Source organism: Trichechus manatus, unplaced genomic scaffold (genome assembly GCF_000243295.1).
Source record: "Trichechus manatus latirostris isolate Lorelei unplaced genomic scaffold, TriManLat1.0 scaffold00071, whole genome shotgun sequence".
NCBI lineage: Eukaryota > Metazoa > Chordata > Mammalia > Sirenia > Trichechidae > Trichechus > Trichechus manatus.
Window position 1 is genome coordinate 10,077,234 of NW_004444007.1, and position 22,301 is coordinate 10,099,534.

A 22,301-nucleotide genomic window follows, 5' to 3' on the forward strand; every position below is an offset into this window, starting at 1 on the left:
GGTGGGTGGGTGTGTGTAGTTTGTAAACAGAACCTTAACCTTCCAGCTGAATCTTGGATTTTCGAGGTAGACAGTTATTTCCAAATTAACTTTTTCTCCTCTGTTTTTCAATAATTACTTGCTGTTTTCTTTTTCTTGTTTTGGGTTATTAGCTAGAACTTTTAAAGGAATTTTAAATGATTGTGGTGATAGAAGTGAGATAGAGAAGCACAATAATCTCTGCTAAGCATATTTTCTAGTAATTTGACAAAAAAAGTTCATTTTGAAGTAAAAAGGGGAACAGCAGAAGAAGATTTGCACTGCTAAATCTTAGAACTTTTATTACATACAAACACACTGATATTGGCATTGAAAAACCTAGCTATATGACTCTGATCCCCCCCTAAAAAAAAAAAATCCTGTGGATGTTGAATTTTATCAGATGACTTTTTGACTTCACTCAGGATGATCATATCTTTTGTTTTTCTTAAGTTGTGATATAATTATTCCAATCATTTCCTGTTTTTAACCTTCCTTCCATTCTGGAATAAATCATACTTAGTTCTTTAAAAAATACTAACAAAACAATATCATCTGTACTAAAATTTCCAGATGTTTGCATTTGCCTTCAAAGGGGAGATTAGTCTAAAGAGATCTTTAATTTTTTCAGTATTATCTAGGATAACTTTCAGTATTTTGCAATGTCAGGTATCTTGGAAAGCTTTTCATTTGCTTTGTAAACAAATGAACTAATGGAACTGCCATTCATTGAGTTGAACTATTATATAGCCTTTGTCACTTTCCCAGACACTTAACTAGTGGGAAAGGATCACTATAGGAATGAGTATGTTGTAATCATCACATTGAGTCCCAAGATTGGTTGATACGTGATAAGTGTGCTTTGCATATTTAATCTTCTTAATGAAATCCCAAGGAAAATATCAGTCCTAGCACTAATGACAATAAATGGGCTTTGCACTCACAGAGCACTCTTATTCCCAAGAGCACAAAGCTCTTCATGATTAATTATTTCAGTCATCCTCACAGTCAGTCGTCCCATGAGGTGGATAGCTGAGGGCTTCCTCCTTAAAAAAAAAAAAAAAAAGTAACTGATTGGATTTTCTTCTTCTGTTCTACATTCTGTGTTCTAGAACTGGGTGGTTACCTTCTAAAGACCATCTGTATGTCGACTGGTGAAACTGTTTCAAAATCACAAGCTTCTTCCACATATGAACACCAGGCTAAAAGCAAATGTGGAGTAAAGTTGGCAGGAATTTGGATGACAGTTTGGCAAAACGCTGTGCGTGGATTAGGCTAGAGTTGGTCATTTAGCAGTGGCTGAGTTTGTAGTTTGGTACCTCCATCAGAACTGGTAGTCCATGCTGTTGAAGGTTTGTTTGGAAAATATCTCCTTACTAAGGCACCTCTTCATCATATTTAACTCTTCCCACAACATTGTGCTAGCGATTTTACCCTACAGAGAATATCTGTCAGTCCTGTTTTACAGAGAGGGCCCTTGTCTTTTCTCATCCTGGTGCTAATGTGTTAGTAGCTGGGGGCTTTTCAAAGGGACAAGAGAAAGCCGAGGTGTCTAAAATTCTTAGTAACCACTTCCAGTTGCTGCCAATCTCCTGGCCTTTCCTCTTCCAGTGAGCCTCCATTTCTCCACCAGGCCAACGTTCCTCGTGTTCTCTCTTCCTCAGAAATGGACAGTGCTTTTTGGTGCACACAGCTGGTCAGGGGAGCAGAGATAAGTTACAATTAAACCTCCATTTTTATGTAGCGATCCCCTCATCCTTTTCCTTCCTTTCACGATAGGCCTTTTAATCTTCTCCGATAGTTTTGTTGTTTTAGTTCTGTCTCTCCAGTGAGTCTACAAGCTCTTTGAGTAAATGTTCAGGCTAGGTCTTTTTTTAAAAATGCCTTTGAATTCCCTTCACATATTCCTCAGCACTGGGGTGTTTAGGTGCTCAATAAACACTTGTGGTTGATCTATTTGCCACCCATTACTGTAAACAAATATTGCCTTACATCCTGACTGTGCCATTTTAACTTTCTCATTTTTCTTTCGTTAAATAAAGGCTTAGCTGTCACCACTTTGAGTTTTTCCTCCCTCTTATTTTCTCTTGAAGTTACCCCGAAATGGGAGCCTTTAAAATGCCAAGGGTTATGCTCAACTTGTGTAGCATACGCAGGGTGGGGACTAATTACAAGGTTTGAAAACCTCCTCAGGTGGCTGGATTCCTTAGCAGAACTAAAATACTGCTTTCCTAAATTGAGAACAGCTGGGGCTGTGTTGTCGGCAAGTATAAAAGAGTTGATGGTGGTGCTCTGTGTTATGAAGCAGTGTGTGCTCTTGGAGCGTCTGGAGCTTAAGCTAAAGGCACCCCTTTCCTCGTCAGTACTGTGGTAAGTACTCCAAGCTGGTCCTCTGGATGCCAGTTTCTATTGTTCAGAAGAAATCTTGGTGGCTCATGACTATCAAAATGTTATTTGTAATTAATTTTCCATGTCAATTGTAATAAACTATTTTATCATTTAAGTAGGAAATTCTTCTTGTAATCAAATGAGTCATAGCTAAGACTTTGTGTATCTTATCGCATTGTTATTTTGAAGACTACCAACTCTCCTTCTGTAAGATGTGCATCTCTGACTATAGAAGTATAAACTGAGGCAGGGTAATTTAATAAAGATCTTGAATGTGTAGCTGAACTTGACTGTGTTCTTAAAATAAATGACTCCAGTTTTGTTATAATAAAATAGAAAACGGACAGTTTTGACAAATGCAGAGTAACAATTATTCAATGCATGCAAGTAACTCATCACAGCTTTTTATTCTTTAAGATTCATAGAAAAGCTCCAGCATTAGGAAGGAATGATGTGAACTCTAGGCAAGTTCCAGCTTATTATGACTTCATGGTTAGCAACAAGTAATAATGTCTGATGAAATGCTTGAGATGTTGGGTCTTGACTTTTAAAGGGAATTTTAAGAATGTTAAAGGGAATTGGTTGTTAGAGTGTTCCTATTTATATTGACATCAGCCCAAATAGAGACAAGAATTCCAAGATCAAACAATTCAATATTTTATAAATAAACTTGATCTCAGCAGCTTTAACTTTGTTCTGACGATATATTTGTAAAGTGAATGGCTTTGGTATTTCTTTCCTTCTTTTGACAATGTTGTTGTTTGGATGGTTGACGATCAGACAAGCACATTTTCTGAACGTAGTATTGTTTTATTTTTGCAGGTGGCATAGTAACATCTTTTGGAGAAAGAGAATTGGCTTCCTTTCCTGAAAGTGGCAAATGTACAACAGATAGCTGCATGGGAGGAACAGTATCCAGATGGCTGACTTTCTACATTTTGTGTCAGAAAACAAATCGGTTGTAAGAGTACATGTTGATCTTGGAAATAGAAGGATTAAAAAGATTTAAGTTTCCACAAAATAGAAGAGCTTGACCATCTCCTTTTTGACCTGAAAACTGGGGGACAATGGATATCATAGAGACAGCAAAACTCGAAGAACACATGGAAAACCAAACCAATGACCCTACAAGCACTTACACAAGACCTGCTGAACCTGTTGAAGAAGAAAACAAAAATGGCAATGGTAAACCTAAGAGCCTATCCAATGGGCTGCGAAAGGGTACCAAAAAGTACCCAGACTATATCCAAATTGCAATGCCCACTGAATCGAGGAACAAATTTCCCCTAGAGTGGTGGAAAACAGGCATTGCCTTTGTGTATGCTCTCTTCAACCTGGTCTTGACAACTGTCATGATCACAGTTGTACATGAGAGGGTCCCTCCCAAGGAACTGAGCCCTCCACTCCCAGACAAGTTTTTTGATTACATTGATCGGGTGAAATGGGCATTTTCTGTATCAGAAATAAATGGGATTATATTAGTTGGATTGTGGATCACCCAGTGGCTGTTTCTGAGATACAAGTAAGTAGGTCTAATATGTTTTTTGGGGGGTTTGCTATTAGTTTAAGTAAGCAGATGTATAATTGAAATTATCTTTCTCAGTTTTGTCTGATAAAGTCAGTCTTGTTGAGGCATTTGATAAAAGGACGGAAGCGGCAGAAAGGTCTACCACATTGAATAAATTCAGTCAATATTCAATACACGTTTATTGCGCAACTCTGTGTGAAAGTGGCAAGTGCTATGTTGAGTGATTCAGTTTATGAATTTAAGGTGCAGTTCCTGATTACAAGAACTTGACACCGCGGTATTAATATGACACATAAAGGGGCTTGGAAGGGAATAACTTCACTTTATCATGTTTGTTTTATTTCAGGCTCTTGACAGGAAGGGAAAGGGTAGGGCAGGAAGCTCTTTTATCCATTACTCATAATGTGATGACTATATTGGTCTATAGTCAATAGCATGCTTTAAGGTTTGCCTCTGTTGGCAGTCCAGTCACAAGAGTTTGTTTAAGAAAATGAATTTAGAACTGGACCTGTGTGGTTTGGGTTTTAGATTTCTAAAGTAAACGTACCTTCTGTTTCTCCCATGGCACCACAAAGGAGCTTTTAGTTCATTGGTTTCAGGCTTCCCATTTTGGAACAGCAGGAATAAGGAAGTAGTAGGTCAGGTATTTTTACTTTGAAGACACTGAAAAATTGGACAGAGCTCTGAAGTGGTTATTTCTGCTTCCCTGTGTGAATTCTGGCTGTTGGTCCAAAAAATAAATAAATCCCCTCAATTTGCCTTTTCATCTCATTCACCACTTGAATGTTTGTTCTCTACTAAGATTCTAGTAATTAAATCAAGTAAAATATAAGTTTGAGCAAAACATAAACCAGGGCTTTAAAAAATGTAGGCGTCCATGTTGATCTTAGAACTAGAAGGATTAAAAAATATTTAAGTTTCCACAGAGAATGAGAGCTTGACCGTATCTCCTTTTTGATCTGAAGACCGAGGAACAATGGATATCATACAGACAGCAAAACTTAGTCAATATAATTAAGAAAATTCAAAGTGAAATGGAATTTCAGTATGAATGCCAAGATCATTTTGGAAGAGAGAATTTATGCTATATTCTTTCAATTGGTTGCTGTTTGAGATTAGAGGAATTCAATCTATCTTTGCTAAAGGGTTCCCCAAATACAACATTATGGTTTTGAAAACTTATTCCAAAAGCTGAAGTCATTCCTAAGCATTTTCCTTAATATATCTCAGAGTATTCTTCATAGTTCTCAACTGTCTTTTACTTAGCATGCTTTATGCTTAAAACAAAGAATACATTTGTTGAACTTTATTGTTTTTCGTTTTAGTGAGTGGAATTAGCACTAAATGTAAGAAAGCCTGCTTGGGCCATAGATATTTGCTGTCTCCTTGAATTCAGAGCAAAGTTTTATTCATGTGTACGTGAAAAGAGAAATTGTCCAGGGCCTCCACCCTGAAGTACAGTCTTCAACTCAGTTTCCTTGGATCTTCATCTGGATAGTTGTTGTAATTGCCTCTCCGTTACCACCTTGAATTTTAACATGTCAAAACTCATGATTCCATAGCTGGGCCACACATTTCCATGATGTTTCAATCACAACTCAGCATAAAAAATGAGGGGAGTGGGGGAGTGACAGTAGTTTGTACTTTTACTTTTGAGTTAGAACTGGATCTTATATTTTAATAATTAGTGGAATAATCTCTACTGTCTATTTTGAATATCCCAGCTGAATCGGAAACCCTACTTGCTCTGTCTTGTTTTAAAGCATTTTTCAAAGTTAGGGAAGTAAATTCATTAATAGTAGTAAAGTGAAACGTTTACTCAGAGTAAACGTTTCACCCTCTGAGGAAGTTTTCAGTTCTGTGTACAGCTATACTTAAAAGGCTGGAATGAATATACTCGACTCATAATTCCTGCTGATAACTTTACCTTGTGTAACAAAGTGAAGCAACATCCAGAACAGAACCTTTGGGGTCTGGTGTTGAATCACAGGGTGAATCATATTTCATTTAATCAAGGGGAGGTATTCAAAACTAATTATCCATTACTTTTTTGTACCAGAGGAGGCAGAGCTAAAATAGAAAGCCTTTCAAAGAAATGCCTTGGAATAAATAGGTACTTTCGTCTACCAGTCTAGGTGGTGTTACTGTATTTTGACCCTAGGAAGCCTGTGGAATATTCTTAAAATAGCTGTTGGAGAGACAGGCATCTAATATACATATTTGTACATAATTCTTTAAATTAGAAGTCCTGACAGTTACCTGAATTAGACTTTGATCCGTACTAAAACTACAATTTTGGACAAAACTTTAAATACATCACATGCCTGAAGCTGCCTGTTTTTCCAGAAGTCTTTGATCAGTACCAGTTTTGAAAGTGTGAGACTCTGGAAATGGGAGAGTTAGAGTAGTACGTTTTATGTTCTAGGGGAATTACAATGTTTCGCTGCTATCCGTAAGGTTTTCACTAGCCAATTTTTTCAGAAGTAGATCACCAGGTCCTTCTGCCCAGTCTGTATTAGTCTGGAAGCTCCACTGAAATCTGCCTACCGTGGGTGACCATGCAGGTATTTGAAATACCAGTGGCATAGCTTCCAGCATCACAGCAACATGCAAGCCTCCATAGTACGACAAACAGACAAACAAGTCAGCCTGTATGCGGAGTAAATAATGTTCGAAGCTGGCCTATATGAAGAACACTGCATCAGGATTGGAGGAAGACTCATTAACAACCTGCGATATGCAGATGATACAACCTTGCTCGCTGAAAGTGAAGAGGACTTGAAGCACTTGCTGCTGAAGATCAAAGACCACAGTCTTCAGTATGGATTACACCTCAACATAAAGAAAAAAATAATCCTCATGACTGGACCAATAAGCAACATCATGATAAACAGAGAAAAGATTGAAGTTGTCAAGGATTTCATTTTACTTGGATCTACAGTCAACACCCATGGAAGCAGCAGTCAAGAAATCAAAAGACGCATTTCATTAGGCAAATCTGCTGCAAAGGACCTTCTTTAAAGTGTTAAAAAGCAAAAATGTCACCTTGAGAACTAAGGTGCGCCTGACCCAAGCCATGGTATTTTCAATTGCCTCATATGCATGTAAAAGCTGGACAATGAGCAAGGAGGACCAGAGAAGAATTGATGCCTTTGAATTACACTGTTGGTGAAGAATATTGAATATACCATGGACTGCCAGAAAAATGAATAAGTCTGTCATGGAAAAAGTACAGCCAGATTTTTCCTTAGAAGTGAGGATAGTGAGACTTCTTCTCACTTACTTTGGACATGTTATCAGGAATGACTAGTCCCTGGAGAAGGACATCATGCTTGATACATTGGAGGGTCAGCAAAAAAAAAAAAAAAAAGGAAGACCTTCAACTAGACGGATTGACACAGTGTCTGCAACAGTGGACTCAAACATATCAACGATTGTGAGGATGACGCAGGACCCGGCAGTGTTTCATTCTGTTGTGCATGGGGTTGCTTGGGGTTGCTATGAGTCCAAATCAACTCGATGGCACTTAACAAACAAAACAAATGGCACCACTCAGCTCTTAAATCTCCCGAGTGCAGGGATTATAGACTTACCCTCCAAATACACAAGAGTAAAGGAGTTTCCATCTTCAGGTGGAAGTGAGGACACTCAGAACCCTTCATGCCCATTCAGGTACCCATGAGGCAATGATGCAAATGGGCAGAGGCCTTCCCTTTGGAGGACAGTGTAGTCCACATCAGCAACTGGGAACCCCTGCCTTAGGCTAAGGACTGAGGTCTTGAAGGAAAAGAACCAATATTAGTCAAGCAAATATCTCCACAAGAAAAATAGAAAGTGAAAAGGGACTTGTAGGATTTGTTGGTTGTTGTTACCTTTTTTGATCAAGATTGAATGAAATCAGAGTAAACTAATCAGTTTATAGCTTCACCATGAGGACAAAATGGACCTCTTCACAATTAATTCCCTGAAAATCTATTTAGTCATAGAGAAAATCATTCATGCCCAAGTTGCTAAAATACTTTTAGATGGTCCCCAAATAAACCTCGTTTATGTAACTTAGGTTAAATTAGTTTGTCACATTTCCCTATGTGTCCAATTATGTGATATCACCTTGATTCATTAGTTAATTCCTCTGTGACCACGACTCACTTATACCTTTGATATGTTCCCAAGAGAGGGTTTCATTAATGCAGTGAGTGACTACAGACATAGAGGCTCATTGAATTATCTGGCAAAGAGTGACTTTCTTTAGAGAGATGATTTTTCTAGAACTCTGAGTCTACTTAGCTCCCCTCTAAGACTCATTCCTTCTGGGCCCCAAACCACCTAGATTGATTGAAGTATGTAACTTCTCATTTCTGAAAACTGTGGTGCAATCCCTCCCTGGAATTTAGCGATGGGCAGCTCACAAACAAGCCTTTAAACTCGGTGAAACTGTGGTTGGTTTGTTAATGCATTCTGTATTAAATTATTCTTTATTCTGCTAAGCACAGTTTTATATTGCATCAGGGACAAAAACAACCAGTAAACTTGTTTTTCCCTGTCTGTATTTTTCCATTAGGTCAATCGTGGGGCGCAGATTCTTTTTTATCATAGGAACTTTATACCTGTATCGCTGTATTACGATGTACGTTACTACTCTCCCTGTGCCTGGAATGCATTTCCAGTGTGCTCCAAAGGTAAGCACCTCTGAGTTACTCTTTAAAGGAAACTGAGAAAAGGTATGGAACACTTGCTCTCTCTCATACATTCTTTTAGCCACTTTCATATGTGTTAACTAAAGTCTAGCATATTTTCTATTTTTCTCCAGATTTTGGGGGGAAGAAATTGTATCCATAAAATATATATCCTTGTGCATGAAATTTTGTTTTCGTCTAACTGAAAATTACCATTGGCTATTTGACTCTTCTTTCCTTCTCATTTATTAACTCACTCTTGCATTCATTCTACAAATATTAAGTTCCCGTTATGTACCAGGCATTGAGGTGACAACAGTGATCAAAACAAAATCCATCTCCTTTTGGAGCTTATAGTCTATTAAGAGATGATAGATGACAAAGAAAAAAAAAGTGAATTCACAATGTGTCAGATAGTGTTAAATCAAGTGATTGTCAGATGAAAACAATAAAACGAAGTAAGAGTAAAAGAGAATAAGGGTAGTCCTATTTGATATAGAGGTCTGGGAAGGTTTCTTTAATAAGAAAGCATTTGGGCAGGCACAAAGATGAGGGAGTGAGCAGGTAGGAGGATGAAAGCTTCAGGCCAAGAAAATAGTTTAGTCACAGTGGGTTTCAGGAAGAGCAGGGAGACCAGTGTGGCTGAGTGGAGTTGTAAAGGGTCAGGGTGGTGTAAGTCACAGATCCCATGGGGCCTTATGGCCCATTGTAAGAACTTGAACCTTGGTGGTGGCAGTGGAAGTGGTGACTAGTTCTGTTCTGAATACACTTTGAAGATAGAATCAACAGGACATGCTAAGTGGGGTTTGAGAGAAATTAAGGAGAACTCCAAAGTTCTTATCCTGAGCAACTGGAAAGATAGAGCGGTCTTTTGCTGCGATGTGGTATGAGGATATATGCTGAAACTGTCTTCAGCAGTTTTTAATCAGTTTTTCCAGTTACGAGTCCATTCTCCAGAGAGCTGTTAATCATCTTGAGACCCCAAGGTGCCCTGGTTTTGTAAAAATGGAAACTTACAAGTCATGTGCTTCTGGATAAGGGAATGAAGTCTAACATCATATTTTACTGAACACTAAGCAGATGTCTGAGGTAGAAGGAAAAATAGAGTTGCTGTAAAGAAGTCAACAGTCTCTCTCACCAAATATAGGTGTGGTTTGGAGAAGCTATAATTTTCCAAAGCCATCAAAGCATAAAGTATCTGTAATTCAAACAGTGTACATATTGAATTTAAACATTTGGCTGATTTTTAGTGAAACTAATTTAAGGCATAGGAGGAGTTCAGAAGCATAATAAACACTTCTAAGGGGGTTATTGTGAAGTGTTAAATGGAGAAATGGTCACAGATGTGAAGGCATCCCAGTAATGGTTGAGGTTTGCAGGGATGAATTGCTATGATTACAGAAAGAAAGTAAATTAAAGATTATCTTCTATGAAGAGTTACAATTTTCAGAAGCCACATCAGTAAATGTGCCACTGGATAACCAACCTACATATACTCGTAACGGAAACTCGGGTAACATCCCACGTTCATGTCAGAGCCTCTTCCTGAAGCCTAAGCAGGCTATAGGTGCCTGTATTGTGATTCAGTAAAACAAACACAAATCACTTTGTCTGACTAGCGGTGATGCTGTGTTATTAGAACAGTGCTGCATTCTAAATGTGGTTCAGGAGCTGGCTTTGAGTGCTTTAGATTTTTGTGGTCGCAGGCTATTAGGTAATTTACCTGTCTCCTTTGTCGCTGACTCTATAGAATGCCCTTTGTGAATATGAGCAATGACAGAACTGTGGCTACTGAAACCACTTGCTGTGGGAGGAGGATGTCAGATCCAATAACTGATATCTAATAAAACTTGTAACCCGCCAGATGTGATCACCCCAAGCCATCCCAGCCGTAGGTCCCTTGGTGCAATCCTTGGTTATCTAAGTTTTCTATCCCATGGTTGACTGTAAATCCTTTGCATATAATTTGGTTCAACTACCAACCCATACTTTGGTTTGCAGTCACTAAACTTGTGTTCTTTAATCTTGGCCCACTTCTTAGGGCTTACATGTAATGATTTAGTGCTTCAAACCCATTTTGCCACGTAGAAGAAAGTTAAGTTGGGAAAGCAACAAAGGTCTTCTCTTATTCACTGAAGGGACAGTGTGGATGGTAAGGTTTCTGGTGTGGCAGCAGCCAGGTTAGGCTCTGCTGTAGCTAATTGATTTTTGTGGAAAGTAGTGTGTGGAGGTCCTAGTTTTGAGGAACCCTTAAGGAGGCTCAAAATAGTTTTAAACTATGGCAATTGATGCTTCTCCTCTTAAGTTTCTGTATCTTCATTTCTACATCCAGTAATAGTATAGAAAGATGTCTGAAAAGGAGGAAATTAGTAGGAACTAGAGTCTTAAGTGATGTGTGATGAGGGACATCCCAGTGAGCTAGAACAGAACTAAAAAAAAAACAAATCCTAACCTTCACTATTCTCTCCCCTCCCCTGTTTTCTTTCTACCCTCTTTTCTTTTTTCCTTCCTTTCTTGAGGTTCTATTTAGCATTTATACTGAGCATGATCAGACATCTCAGGGTAGCACTAACAGGATTGAGGAATTAAGGACTAAGAAAAGACAGAAATATCAAGAAGAGTCCTTCCTGTGTTCTGTTGAAGACATAGTGAATCAAATGCTATCAAAAATCTCCATACACCAACACTGCTGAAAGAAAGTGAGAAGAGAAATGTGTGGCTTATTTTAGCTTCTAGTTTGTTTATACCTTTGGGCCCCAAATAACGGGGCTGATGGCTGTTTCGGCCGTCAGCTGTTTCAAGTGTTTCTGCCCTTGAAAAATTAGAATACACAGTTGGGATGGGTGAGGAGATTTAAAAAAAAAAAAAAAGTACGATATTGAAATTAAGAATAATATGTTCTTTTAAAACTGGGAACACAATGGCCAGGACAGAGTGTGTGTATCTTTGTACTTGATCTTGGTGTTGACGGTGGTTCATACCAATGTCATGACAAGAAATTCCTGAAGGACGTGGCTGATCCGATAAAGCCTGTAGCTGTGCTTTGTAATATGCCATAGCTGAGGTGTGCCTGAAGTTGAGTGCTGCAGCTCTATCAACAGTCCTCTTGTCTTGCTAGGGTCTGGATCCTTTATTGCCTTCTAGAGTCTGTCTTTTCAAGGCAGGAACTCCTAGTGCTTGGCATGTTTTTGTTTAGGGACTGTCTATTCTTAGCAAAATACGTAGTTTCTCTTGGTGCACCATGTTAGACACCTGTCCCCCAGGTCCCAAATTTATAGTCAATAATAGTCTTTCGAAGGAGCCCTGGTGGCACAATGGTAAAATGCTCAGCTGCTAACTGAAAGGTGGTTTGAACCCACCCAAAGGCTCCTCAGGACAAAGACCTGGCAATCTGCTCCCATAAATATTAAAGCTTGGAAAACCCTATGGGGCAGACACGGGGTCACTATGAGTCAAAACCTACTCGATGGCACCTAACAATAGTCTTTCTATACTTTTCTTCTCCTGTGTTCTATTACTCAGTCTTTTTCTGAGTATCATTCTTCTTTGATTTTTCTGTTTTTTTTTTTTTTTTTATTTGTGGTTCAGGTGAAAGTTTACAGAGCGAATTACAGAGCAAGCTTCTCATTAAACAGTTAATACACAAATTGTTTTGTGACATTGGTTGCCAACCCAGCAAAGTGTCAGCACTCTCCCCTTCTCCACCCGCGGTTCCTTGTTTCCATTTGTTCAGTTTTCCTGTCCCTTCCTGCCTTCTCATCTTTGCTTTGGGGCTAATGTGCCCATTAGTCTCATATACATGATTGAACTATGAAGCACGTCCCTCACATGTTATTTTTGTGGCCCTATAGACCTGTCTAATCTTTGGCTAAAGGGTGAACCTGAGGAGTGATTTCAGTACTGAGTTAAAACAATGTCCAGGGGCCATTCTCTTGGGGTTTCTCCAGTCTCTGTCAGACCAACAAGCCTGATCTTTGTGTGTGTGTATGAATTTGAATTTTGCCCTACCTTTTTCTCTCAATCTTTCCAGGACCCTCTATTGTGATCCCTGTCAGAGCAGTCGGTGGTCTTTTTTTGATTTTTCTAAGCCTATTGTGAAGGTCTTGTCCCTTTTTTACTAGACTGGCTTGAGTCCCTCCATCTGGCCCCCCAACATTTCAGTATTCCAATTTTCCATGCCTACCATTTTGACAAATTCAAGTCTACTACTCCTTCCTGTATGCTTAAATTCTAATGGGCTATAACTTGTGACCATTGCCTCAAACTCCAGCCCTTGCGCATCGTTTCGCATGGGCTCGCAACTCTCATATCATCACAGTAGATTCCAGAGGCCTCCACACCCTTGTCCGAGGAGGGGGTGTCTCCTTTTTTAACCTGCCGTTACCTCACCAATCCACCATTTTCAAACCTATTTAAATTATTTAATTTGTTGCAGCTCCTGTTTTAACTGTAAATGTTTTGATCAGACATTAATAAAAATATGCACACCCTTTAGGTTGTGCGTTTAATACAACGCATCCACATACTGCAGAATATTAGTTATGTGGTATGCAGCAGAATCAAATATTAACCATCCAAAACCCTGACTTCCCCCTTGCAAAAGGGAGAGAAAGGAGCTTTGACCTGTTTTTTAGCTCATAGCTGTGGTGAAGTCATTGGTTATTAATACTTTTAAAAGCTTTGTCCAAGGACACACCACCACCAAAACATATTATTAGTAACATGTTGAATAATTTAAACTTATCAATAAAACTCGCCAATACGATGAATAAAACCCAATTCAAGGAGCTTCCCTCTCTTCCTCCTTGGATTCTTTTCCACTTTTTAGATCAAACAAATAAAATCACAATGTGATGACCTTTCTAGGTGTCACACAGACTAGGCTAAGACATTATCAGTTTGTCAATGTCCTTCCTAATCTTTATGTGTCATTCAGCTCAACGGAAACTCTCAGGCAAAAGTAGAACGGATTCTACGGCTGATTTCTGGTGGTGGATTGTCCATAACTGGATCACATATCTTGTGCGGAGACTTCCTCTTCAGTGGTCACACCGTTGTGCTGACACTTACTTATTTGTTCATCAAAGAATGTAAGTAATAGCTCATTCCCACTTTATTGATTGATTGCTACAGTAGGAGGTTAACCCTAGGCCTTGAAACTGATGGGAGTGTTTCTTCTGTCGGTACTGATAGCTGTGAACAATATATACATCTATATATAAATGGTTTGAACACTGAAGCTTAAAACTTGGCCCTGTCTTCTATCTAGCATTTCACATGCCTTCAAAATGAAAAGCTATTTTAATACTGGAACTTAGAAGAACCTAATTGATACGTTTATTGCAAAGAGAATTGGTGCATTCTAAAGCTAAAAGACTTTCAAATTATTTATTTGACACTTCCATTCTGTCATTCCAGACAATTCTGTTAATGTTTTCCCCTTTTTAAGACTTATCTTTGTCCCTCTTTCTTCCAGTTTTATCATTTTTCAGCCAGTTTCTATGCTTTAGCAGGCATCACTGTGGAACATTTTGCCAATACTGATCATTTTCTTTTTAAGCGATTGTCTTTTTCAATCTAAACACAAATGCAAGAATGTGAAATATCTTTTCTTATTTATACAGTTAATTCCCATTGTATAAAATCTTTTTAAATTCCAGTTGCTTTCTATGGCCAGAATAATGCCCTGTCCATTGTGGGGTTGTATTTTGTTTCAGCTGCCTAGCAGATCCCATTTTTATAGATTTCTTAGGTTTTGTATATATAAGCCCATTATCTCAAAATACCTTTGAAGTAGTGATGCTACTTCCTTTTTCACAAGGTAGTCAGTGCTAATCTTCACTCTTAAATTAGTTCCAAGATACCCAAAGCCACTGTTTTTTAAGATGTTTATCTCAATTCTCTTTACTTAGCATATTGTAAAGGAAGTCGTGGGGCAGAGACTAGCAGAAGGAGATACCCTCTCTCCTGTCTTCCTTCATCCTGCCTCCTCCCTTGGCCCTTCATCAATCCAAACAGGTGTGGTCTGACCTAATGGTACTGTGGACATCAAGGTTTATCTTCCAGTGGGACAGAAATGAAATCATGCCCCATAGATTGCTTGGAGTTTTAGGTTTAAGTTCTGCTCTGAGGGTAATAAGACAAAGATTTGAGATTCTGTATAGTAGATGAAGGAGCCCTGATGGCACAGTGAATAAGCGCTTGGCTGCTAACCGAAAGGTCAACAGTTCGAACCCACCAGCCTCCCCACAGAAGAAGGATGTGGCAGTCTACTTCCATAAAGATTATAGCCTAGGAAACCCTATGGGGCAGTTCTACTTGGAATTGACTCAACAGCAATGGATTTGGGTTTATAGTAGGTAAAGTAAAGCCTTTTAACATTGTGAGACTTATATAGCTTCTATGTTGTTATCTTGGTAAACTCAACATACACACTTACAGTAGGGAGAGTAGCGTGTTAACTGAGGGCCTTCATCGTGCTTGACTTCAAGGCTAAGGGCCTTCTGCACCTTTCCTCTACTCTCACACTAAAAGGGGGTGGAAAAGGGACCTAGGCCTGTCTCTGCATCAAGATCAGAGACAGGCCTAGGTCTCCCTTAAATTTCAGTATTTCTAATACTTGGTCATTGGTGCCGGGTGTTGTGGGGAGTGATACATGTTGTTTATGGTTCTGTCTAGCTTTTGCCCAGGAAGGTTCTATCTGTATGTAAGCTCAATCATCTTCTACTCCAGAGGTGTGTTTAGGTTGTAGGATCTTCCCTCCAATCTGAGTGTCATGAAGAGCTCGTGGAAGGGGCTGGGAGTGGGGGTGAGGAGGAGTCACATGTGAGAGTGAAGCAGCTGTGGACTGAAAACCATAAAGCAGTGAAGAAAAAACATCCATGATACTGAGAGTCAGTTTTAGAAATTAACTGAAGACCACACAATATTAACAATAACAGTAGCAAGCAGACAGAGTTAGCTATTAACTTACTCTGTTGTTGTTTTTGGTGTTAGATTATTGTTAGTTGTCTATTCCAGCTCATGGCGAGCCCGGGCGTATCAAGTAAACTGTGCTGCATAGTGTTTTCAGGGATGTGACCTTCTGGAAGCAGATCACCAGGCCTGTCATCCGAGGCGCCTTTTGGTGGGTTTGAACGGCCAACTTTTTGACTAGTAGTCAAGCACTTAACTGTTAGCACCAAGCGGGAACTCCTTACTTACTCTAGGCCAGATTTCTAAGTGCTTGACATGAATTAACTCATTTAATCTTTGCAACCGTCCTGTGAAGGAGGCACTATTTATTATCCCCATTTTTCAGATGAGGCAACTGAAGCCTAAGAAAGTAAGCGACTCAGGCAAGGTTCACACCTAGTAATTGGAAGATCTGGTATTTAAACTCAAGCAGGCTGACTGCAGAGATTATGCTCTTAATTTCTTGGCTGTGTTTAGAATTTTTGGAAACCCAAGTTGTCTGATCTTACAGAACTTCCAAGATATAGTCTATTTGCCTACAAGCAAAGTATATTGCTCATTTTTCTTCTTTCTTTTACCCCAGAGCAATAGTCAGGCAACTCGTGATTATTTTCACTCTTTAATAAAAGCCACACAGTATGTAGAGACATTTTCTACCTAAGATATGATTCTGGTTTGAGGTTTTTAAAATTTTGTAGATTTACATACAGTGTAGAAAGAATTACATTCTGCTCTTTGAGATTTTTGGTGAGAAATAAAATGCAAAGCTGTAATGCTTAACACAAACTTAACTTTATAGTCAGCTCTGTACATAAACAGGGCGTTCCATGTTTGTGCCTGTTTCCTATGCAATTAGGAAAAGCAGTCACCTTCGAAATTATACTATGCATTGTTGTTCTGAGTAAGCAGTGCTTTCAGTGGTGTCTTTGAAGTTGATTTCTAGAATTAGATGCATCGTGTGTATATTTTTGCTTTTCTGCCTTTTGATTAGTTTGGACTCTTTCCTTGCTTGCTTCATTGTAATGAGTGGATTTAAATTTAGTTGTGCGAACAGCTGAATACGTGGGACCAAGACCGTTTTGAGGGTTAGGAAGAGAGGGCTTTATCAAGCTGCGCAAATATTATAATTGGGACCTAGGTTCTTTATAAAGTTAGCCTGGAGAAATCAGCCTAGCCGTTAGTACCAAATCTTTCACTAGTTAAGAACTCCTTTTTTTTTTTTTTTAACTTTGCCATGACACAAAACCCATTGTTTCTATTATTCAGGCTAGGATTCTACACTGACGGTGACGTTAATTAATATTTGTTGTCATCTTTTTTAACTTGGTGAATTCCTATGGGTAGCATGAAAAGAGAAGAGAGGATCACCATTTTGTCATTTCTATTTTAAAATAGTTTATATGAAATATTTTATTTGGCTCTGCCAGTTGTCTCAATTAATTAATGAGCAGTGGTCCCAACATGGTAGCGTAATTAAGGAATACATTTTTATGGGAGAATAGTGCTAGGGTTTCCAGCCACTCCTAAAACCTCATTTTCAGTTCCACAAGTTGTGCAATGACTGTTCAGGCTACTTCTTACCTTCTTCAGCTTTGCTTCTTGTGAATAAACACACAGAATAATTCTGGTTTTGCCCACACATTTTGAATGTTGGAGGTAAATGCCAGATGACCTATAAGGAAGGGAAGCAGGGTTGGTGTGAGACCTTAGGGAAGGGTAAGGTCTGTGGTGCTGAAGAATTCATATTTACTCTGAAGGGAGAAGGTGCTACTCAAGCTCTTGCCAACTGTAGCCAAGTAGAAACGTAGCACCATTGTTTCCAGGTTACCTTATCTTTTGCAGAGAAGTCAGAAATCCAGATTTTCCAGAAATCTGCAGATTTCTAAATGTTCGTTCAGTTTTTTAACATTGTGAGCCTACAGAATAGGTATGGGGGTTGGATCTGGCCCCCCAGACCATGTTAATGTCTCTCCCAGAATTAAATTCTAGGAGTCCCTGAGTTATCTGCCAGAACTTAGTGGCAGAGTGAAACAATTGAGAAGTGATGAGGAACATACTGAAAATCAGAAAATCAGACTTTCAAATGCAAATTCAGGTTTATTTTCTTACTGTTACCCTTGGAACCAAAAGAGCAAAAGTCCATTTAAAAAATATAATTTTTATTCAAATGATACCTTGTTGATACCTGATTTGGTATTTCATCTGAAGTTATTCATCCATTCTTCTTAAAAGTAAATGTCACTATGATTGTAAATACAGCTAAACGTGAAATCAATTTCAGGATTATTAATTCTTACTGTGAACTAATAAAGTTCTAAAATAGAAAAAAGAAACAAGAAGCAATTGTTGAAGTTATTGGCTCAAATTCTATCCACGTCATTAGCATTGTATGAGAAGTAGTTGTATGATTATGTTTAACCTGAGTACTCCAGTTCTCTCTTATCGCTGAGCAATGTAATGAATTTCTTAGTGTACTCAATGAGGCTAAAATCTGTAAGTGAATGAGCAGGAATCCTAAACTTTACACAGCTGTCAAGTCAACTTCGGCTCATGGCAACCCCATGTGTGTCAGAGTAGAACTGTGCTCCATAGGGTTTTCAATGGCTCATTTTTCAGAAGTAGATCACTAGGTCTTTCTTCTAACATGCCTCTGGGTGGACTCGAACCTCCAACCTTTCAGTTAGTGTCTGAGCACATTAACCATTTGCACCATCCAGGGACTCCAAGCTTTACATGTTTCTATTGTGGTGTGCCATGGAGTCAGTATCGGCTCAAAGCAACCTTATAGGACCTAGTAAAACTGCCCCATAGGGTTTCCAAGGCTGTAATCTTCACAGAAGCAGACTACCACAGTTTTCTTCAGAAAGTATGGCTGGTGAGTTCGAACTGCTGACTTTTTGGTTCGCAGCCGAGTCCTTAACCACTGCGCCACTGGGGCTTCTTTAAGCTTTACATAGGGAGTACTTTATAGTTGCCTTTGGAAGTAACTGTAAAATTGCCAAGAATCAAAATTTTGCTATCCACACATGCCATCTTTTTTTTAATGTTTCCCCCGGAGAAGTAAAAGTAAATTTATATAAGAGCTAAAATTATTCCTGTGCTCTCATTTTTTTTTCTTATTTTCATAGACAACTACCTTTTTTTTTTTTTTTTTGACCCCTACTGTTTTTCTTTCCAGAGCAGGTACCTATGTGAACCAGTATGAGCCAATTCCAACCAACCTAATAAAAAACAGTTCTGTTCTGTTCCTTATTAAACAGCTCATTAGCAGTGGGCAAGACCTGGAGTATCTCATGCTACTACCATCACTAGTGAATGACCATTAGACCTGCTACCAGTGGTTCCCCCTTGCTACCAGAACATGAGCGGTTCATAGTAACTCATTTTTTTTTTTAAATATTTTATTGTACTTCAGGTGAAGGCTTACAGAACAAATAGTTTCTCATGAAACAATAGTACACATGCTGTTTTATGACATTGGTTAACAACCCCACAACATATTAACCCTCTAACTTCTCAACCTTTTTTTTTGGTAAAAATACACATAGCCAAAGATACACCATTTCAAAAATTTCTACATGCACAGTTCAGTGACATTGACTATGCTCTTCCAATTGCGCTGTTATTCTCACTTAAGATGAAGGCTTACACAACAAAATAGTTTCTCATTTAACAGTTACTACAAATGTTGCCCTATGACAATGGTTAACAATCTCACAACAGATAGTGACTCATTTTTGATGATCAGTTTTCTCCTTCCAGTGATTTCCTGACTCTAGATTATTCTACTTAAGTTCATTAGGATGCTGAAGTTCATTGGTACAGACTGTGATCATTAAATTCATCTCTGGGAATCTTATTAACTCTTTAATTTTTCTACTGTCCAGATTCGCCTCGTCACTTCTGGTGGTATCATTTAATCTGTTGGCTGCTGAGTGCTGCCGGGATCATCTGCATTCTTGTAGCACATGAACACTATACTGTCGATGTGATCATTGCTTATTATATCACAACACGGCTGTTCTGGTGGTACCATTCAATGGCCAATGAAAAGGTGAGAGCAGTGAAGAAGTTCTTAGATGATTCTTTTCTTTGAATGCAGTCAACCTCTTTTCCTACAGTGGGGACTCAGATCAGTTAATGCGAATAACTGCTGTTGCCACTCAAATATATGGTTTGGGACAATTCACTTAAACTTCATAAAGTAAAGCAAAATAAAGAACTTCACAGATGTAAATGACATTAAGGATAAAAATGCTATAAAATTATACGGCACGGTAGTTTACTAATATACTAGAACTGAAGAAGGATATATGCTAAATTAAAATGTAGGAACCTTCTCTGTAGAAGCACCATCGTGCAGCTAGGTAAGACGCTGTCTTCCCTCAAAGAACTTACATTAATTTTGAGGAAAAGATGATAGCTATTAAAAGAAAATAAACCAAGAAACCAAACCTGTTGCCATCAAGTTGATTCTGACTCATAGCGACCCTCTAGGACAGAGTAGAACTGCCCCGAAGGGTTTCCAGGGAGTGGCTGGTGGATTCAAACTGCTGACCTTTGGGTTAGTAGCTAAGCTCTTAACCACTGTGCCACCAGGGCTCCATTAAAAGAAAAGAAACAGGCAAAATAAGTAGCTTGTGAATTACTGGATTTGGTGATATTGTGCTCTCTGGCTTCTCCTCTTTTCTTATTTGTTTCTACTACTTCCTACTCCCAGATGCCCTTTTATTTCTTCTGCCATTCATTCTTAAAAAGCTAGCTCAAACACAACCTCCACTGGGAGGCTTTCCCTGACTCCTGCTCTCTTGCTCTAGCCCCAGTGTAGAATTATTCCTTCTCTTATGTGTGTTTCCCTAGCTTTGATGTGTGCCCTTGGTGTAATAGAATTAGCTTGTGTACCATGACTTACTTATCTTTGGATAGCCTTGCCAAATTGTGTGGCACATGGAATGTTTGCAGAACTTGCAAGCAATTGAGATACATCATTCCCAAAGAATCTAAATCCAGCTCTCATTTTTGCAATATTATCTCTGTTGGTAGTGTCCACTAATACATGGCTTTTCTGTGGATTACTTTATTTCTCTGGGTAACTTCAGTCTTCTTTTTCCTTCTTATACTTCTACCTAGGCATCTATTGACACCACTAAAACAAAACTTTCATCTTTCCTCTTAAATATGTTCAACCTTCTAGACTCTCTTTTCTCTCTTTCATCTTCCTTGACCCGCAGATCTGACTACTTACAGATCCTGAGAATTATTCCTCCTGAATAACTCTCATATCCATTCCTGAGTTCCATTCTCATTGGAATTGCAGGCAGAAGTGAGCAACTGCAGCGAGCCACAGAGAGTTTGGAAAAGCACTACGTAAAATTTGCAGGGGGGACCAGGATGACAGCAGAATTAGGAGCAAGGCACAAAGACAATTACTGCCATAAGATCAGGATTATGTTGCTTTCCGTGTTAGGTTACAGTGAATGACAATTTAATTAAGAAAAAAATCTGGATACAAATCATGAAAAGTATGTCTAATTTTACTTCTTTCCCACCTTTTTCAGAACTTGAAGGTCTCTTCACAGACTAATTTCTTGTCTCGAGCATGGTGGTTCCCCATCTTTTATTTTTTTGAGAAAAATGTACAAGGCTCAATTCCTTGCTGTTTCTCCTGGCCACTATCCTGGCCTCCTGGCTGCTTCAAATCATCCTGCAAAAAGTATTCACGGGTTCAGAAGATGGGTGAAGATAACGAGAAGTCTACCTGACGAGCAAAACCGAGGCATCAGCTCTTACACCAAAAGAGTTAACGCTGTAACCAAAGGTATAGTTTTGTTCTTTATTTTAGGAGAACTGACTAGTAAATGAAGAAATGGACCAAATTGTAGGTAAATGATTAGAAACATGAACCAAGTATTATCCCTTGACTGCTTTTTATTCATCCTGAGAAGGATAATTCTCCTGCAGCTCTTCATTCATTGGTGACAAGCCCCCAAACTGGGATTTTACTAATGAGCTTGTTAAAGAGGTGCCAAAGAACATATTACTCCTTTCCTCATTCTTTCTCTACTTCGGAATGTTGGATTTGTTTTCCTCCCAAGGTCAGAAGATTTTGTTAATGTTTTAAATAAAATATCTGGATATATACAGCTACTGTGTAAACAAAATAACCTAATGTTGAGAGTGGTTTTCAGCATTAGGCTTATTAGTGAAGGAGATAGTCAGGGGTTGTTGGTAAACTTCAGGTGAACTTTGCTTCTACCCTACTGCGGGGAATGATAGGGCTGGGAATGTGCACTGCTGCTAGTACTATGTATCACTTTTACTTTTTTTTAACTGATAATTTTATATTAAAAAAAAGAAAGGTGATCTAAATAAACATGGAAGTATTTGGCATACCCCTCAGATTTTACATGTGTGTAAATATTTCACTTTAAAATCTCTAACACAGATACAGAGGAAACATGGGGCTATTTCTGCCAATGAGTGATCCACACAGTTATATGCCTGGTAAATTTGCATTTGATACCCCCAGTGCAGTCAAGTTCATGAGCACAGGCTGAAAACACACCTGTATGAACTGATGCTGGTGCCACTTGGGGAACAAGGCTGCATTTCCCTCCCAGGTCTATATCTTCAATTACATTGTACTTTATGAAAAACCAAGATGGCGGCCGAAGTTAATTTATCCTTGCTTTTTAGCAAGAGACTCAGCATGTCATAAACAGATCCTAAGGACGTAT

The 22,301-nt window shown here is 38.7% G+C and overlaps 1 protein-coding gene across 7 annotated transcripts in view; it reads left to right on the forward strand.

Moving 5' to 3' along the window:
• Positions 1-21,707, forward strand: part of SGMS2 (sphingomyelin synthase 2) — a 109,956-nt gene extending 88,249 nt beyond the window's left edge. For all 7 annotated transcript variants that reach the window (XM_023734786.1, XM_023734784.1, XM_004380221.2 and 4 more), the window contains 5 exons: positions 3,229-3,928; positions 8,496-8,613; positions 13,547-13,700; positions 19,452-19,618; positions 21,123-21,707. In XM_023734786.1, the coding sequence (XP_023590554.1) occupies positions 3,474-3,928; positions 8,496-8,613; positions 13,547-13,700; positions 19,452-19,618; positions 21,123-21,326 (1,098 nt within the window). In that variant the 5' untranslated portion in view covers positions 3,229-3,473 and the 3' untranslated portion in view covers positions 21,327-21,707. The remainder of the gene's footprint in view (positions 1-3,228; positions 3,929-8,495; positions 8,614-13,546; positions 13,701-19,451; positions 19,619-21,122) is intronic.
• Positions 21,708-22,301: the final 594 nt, after the last annotated feature.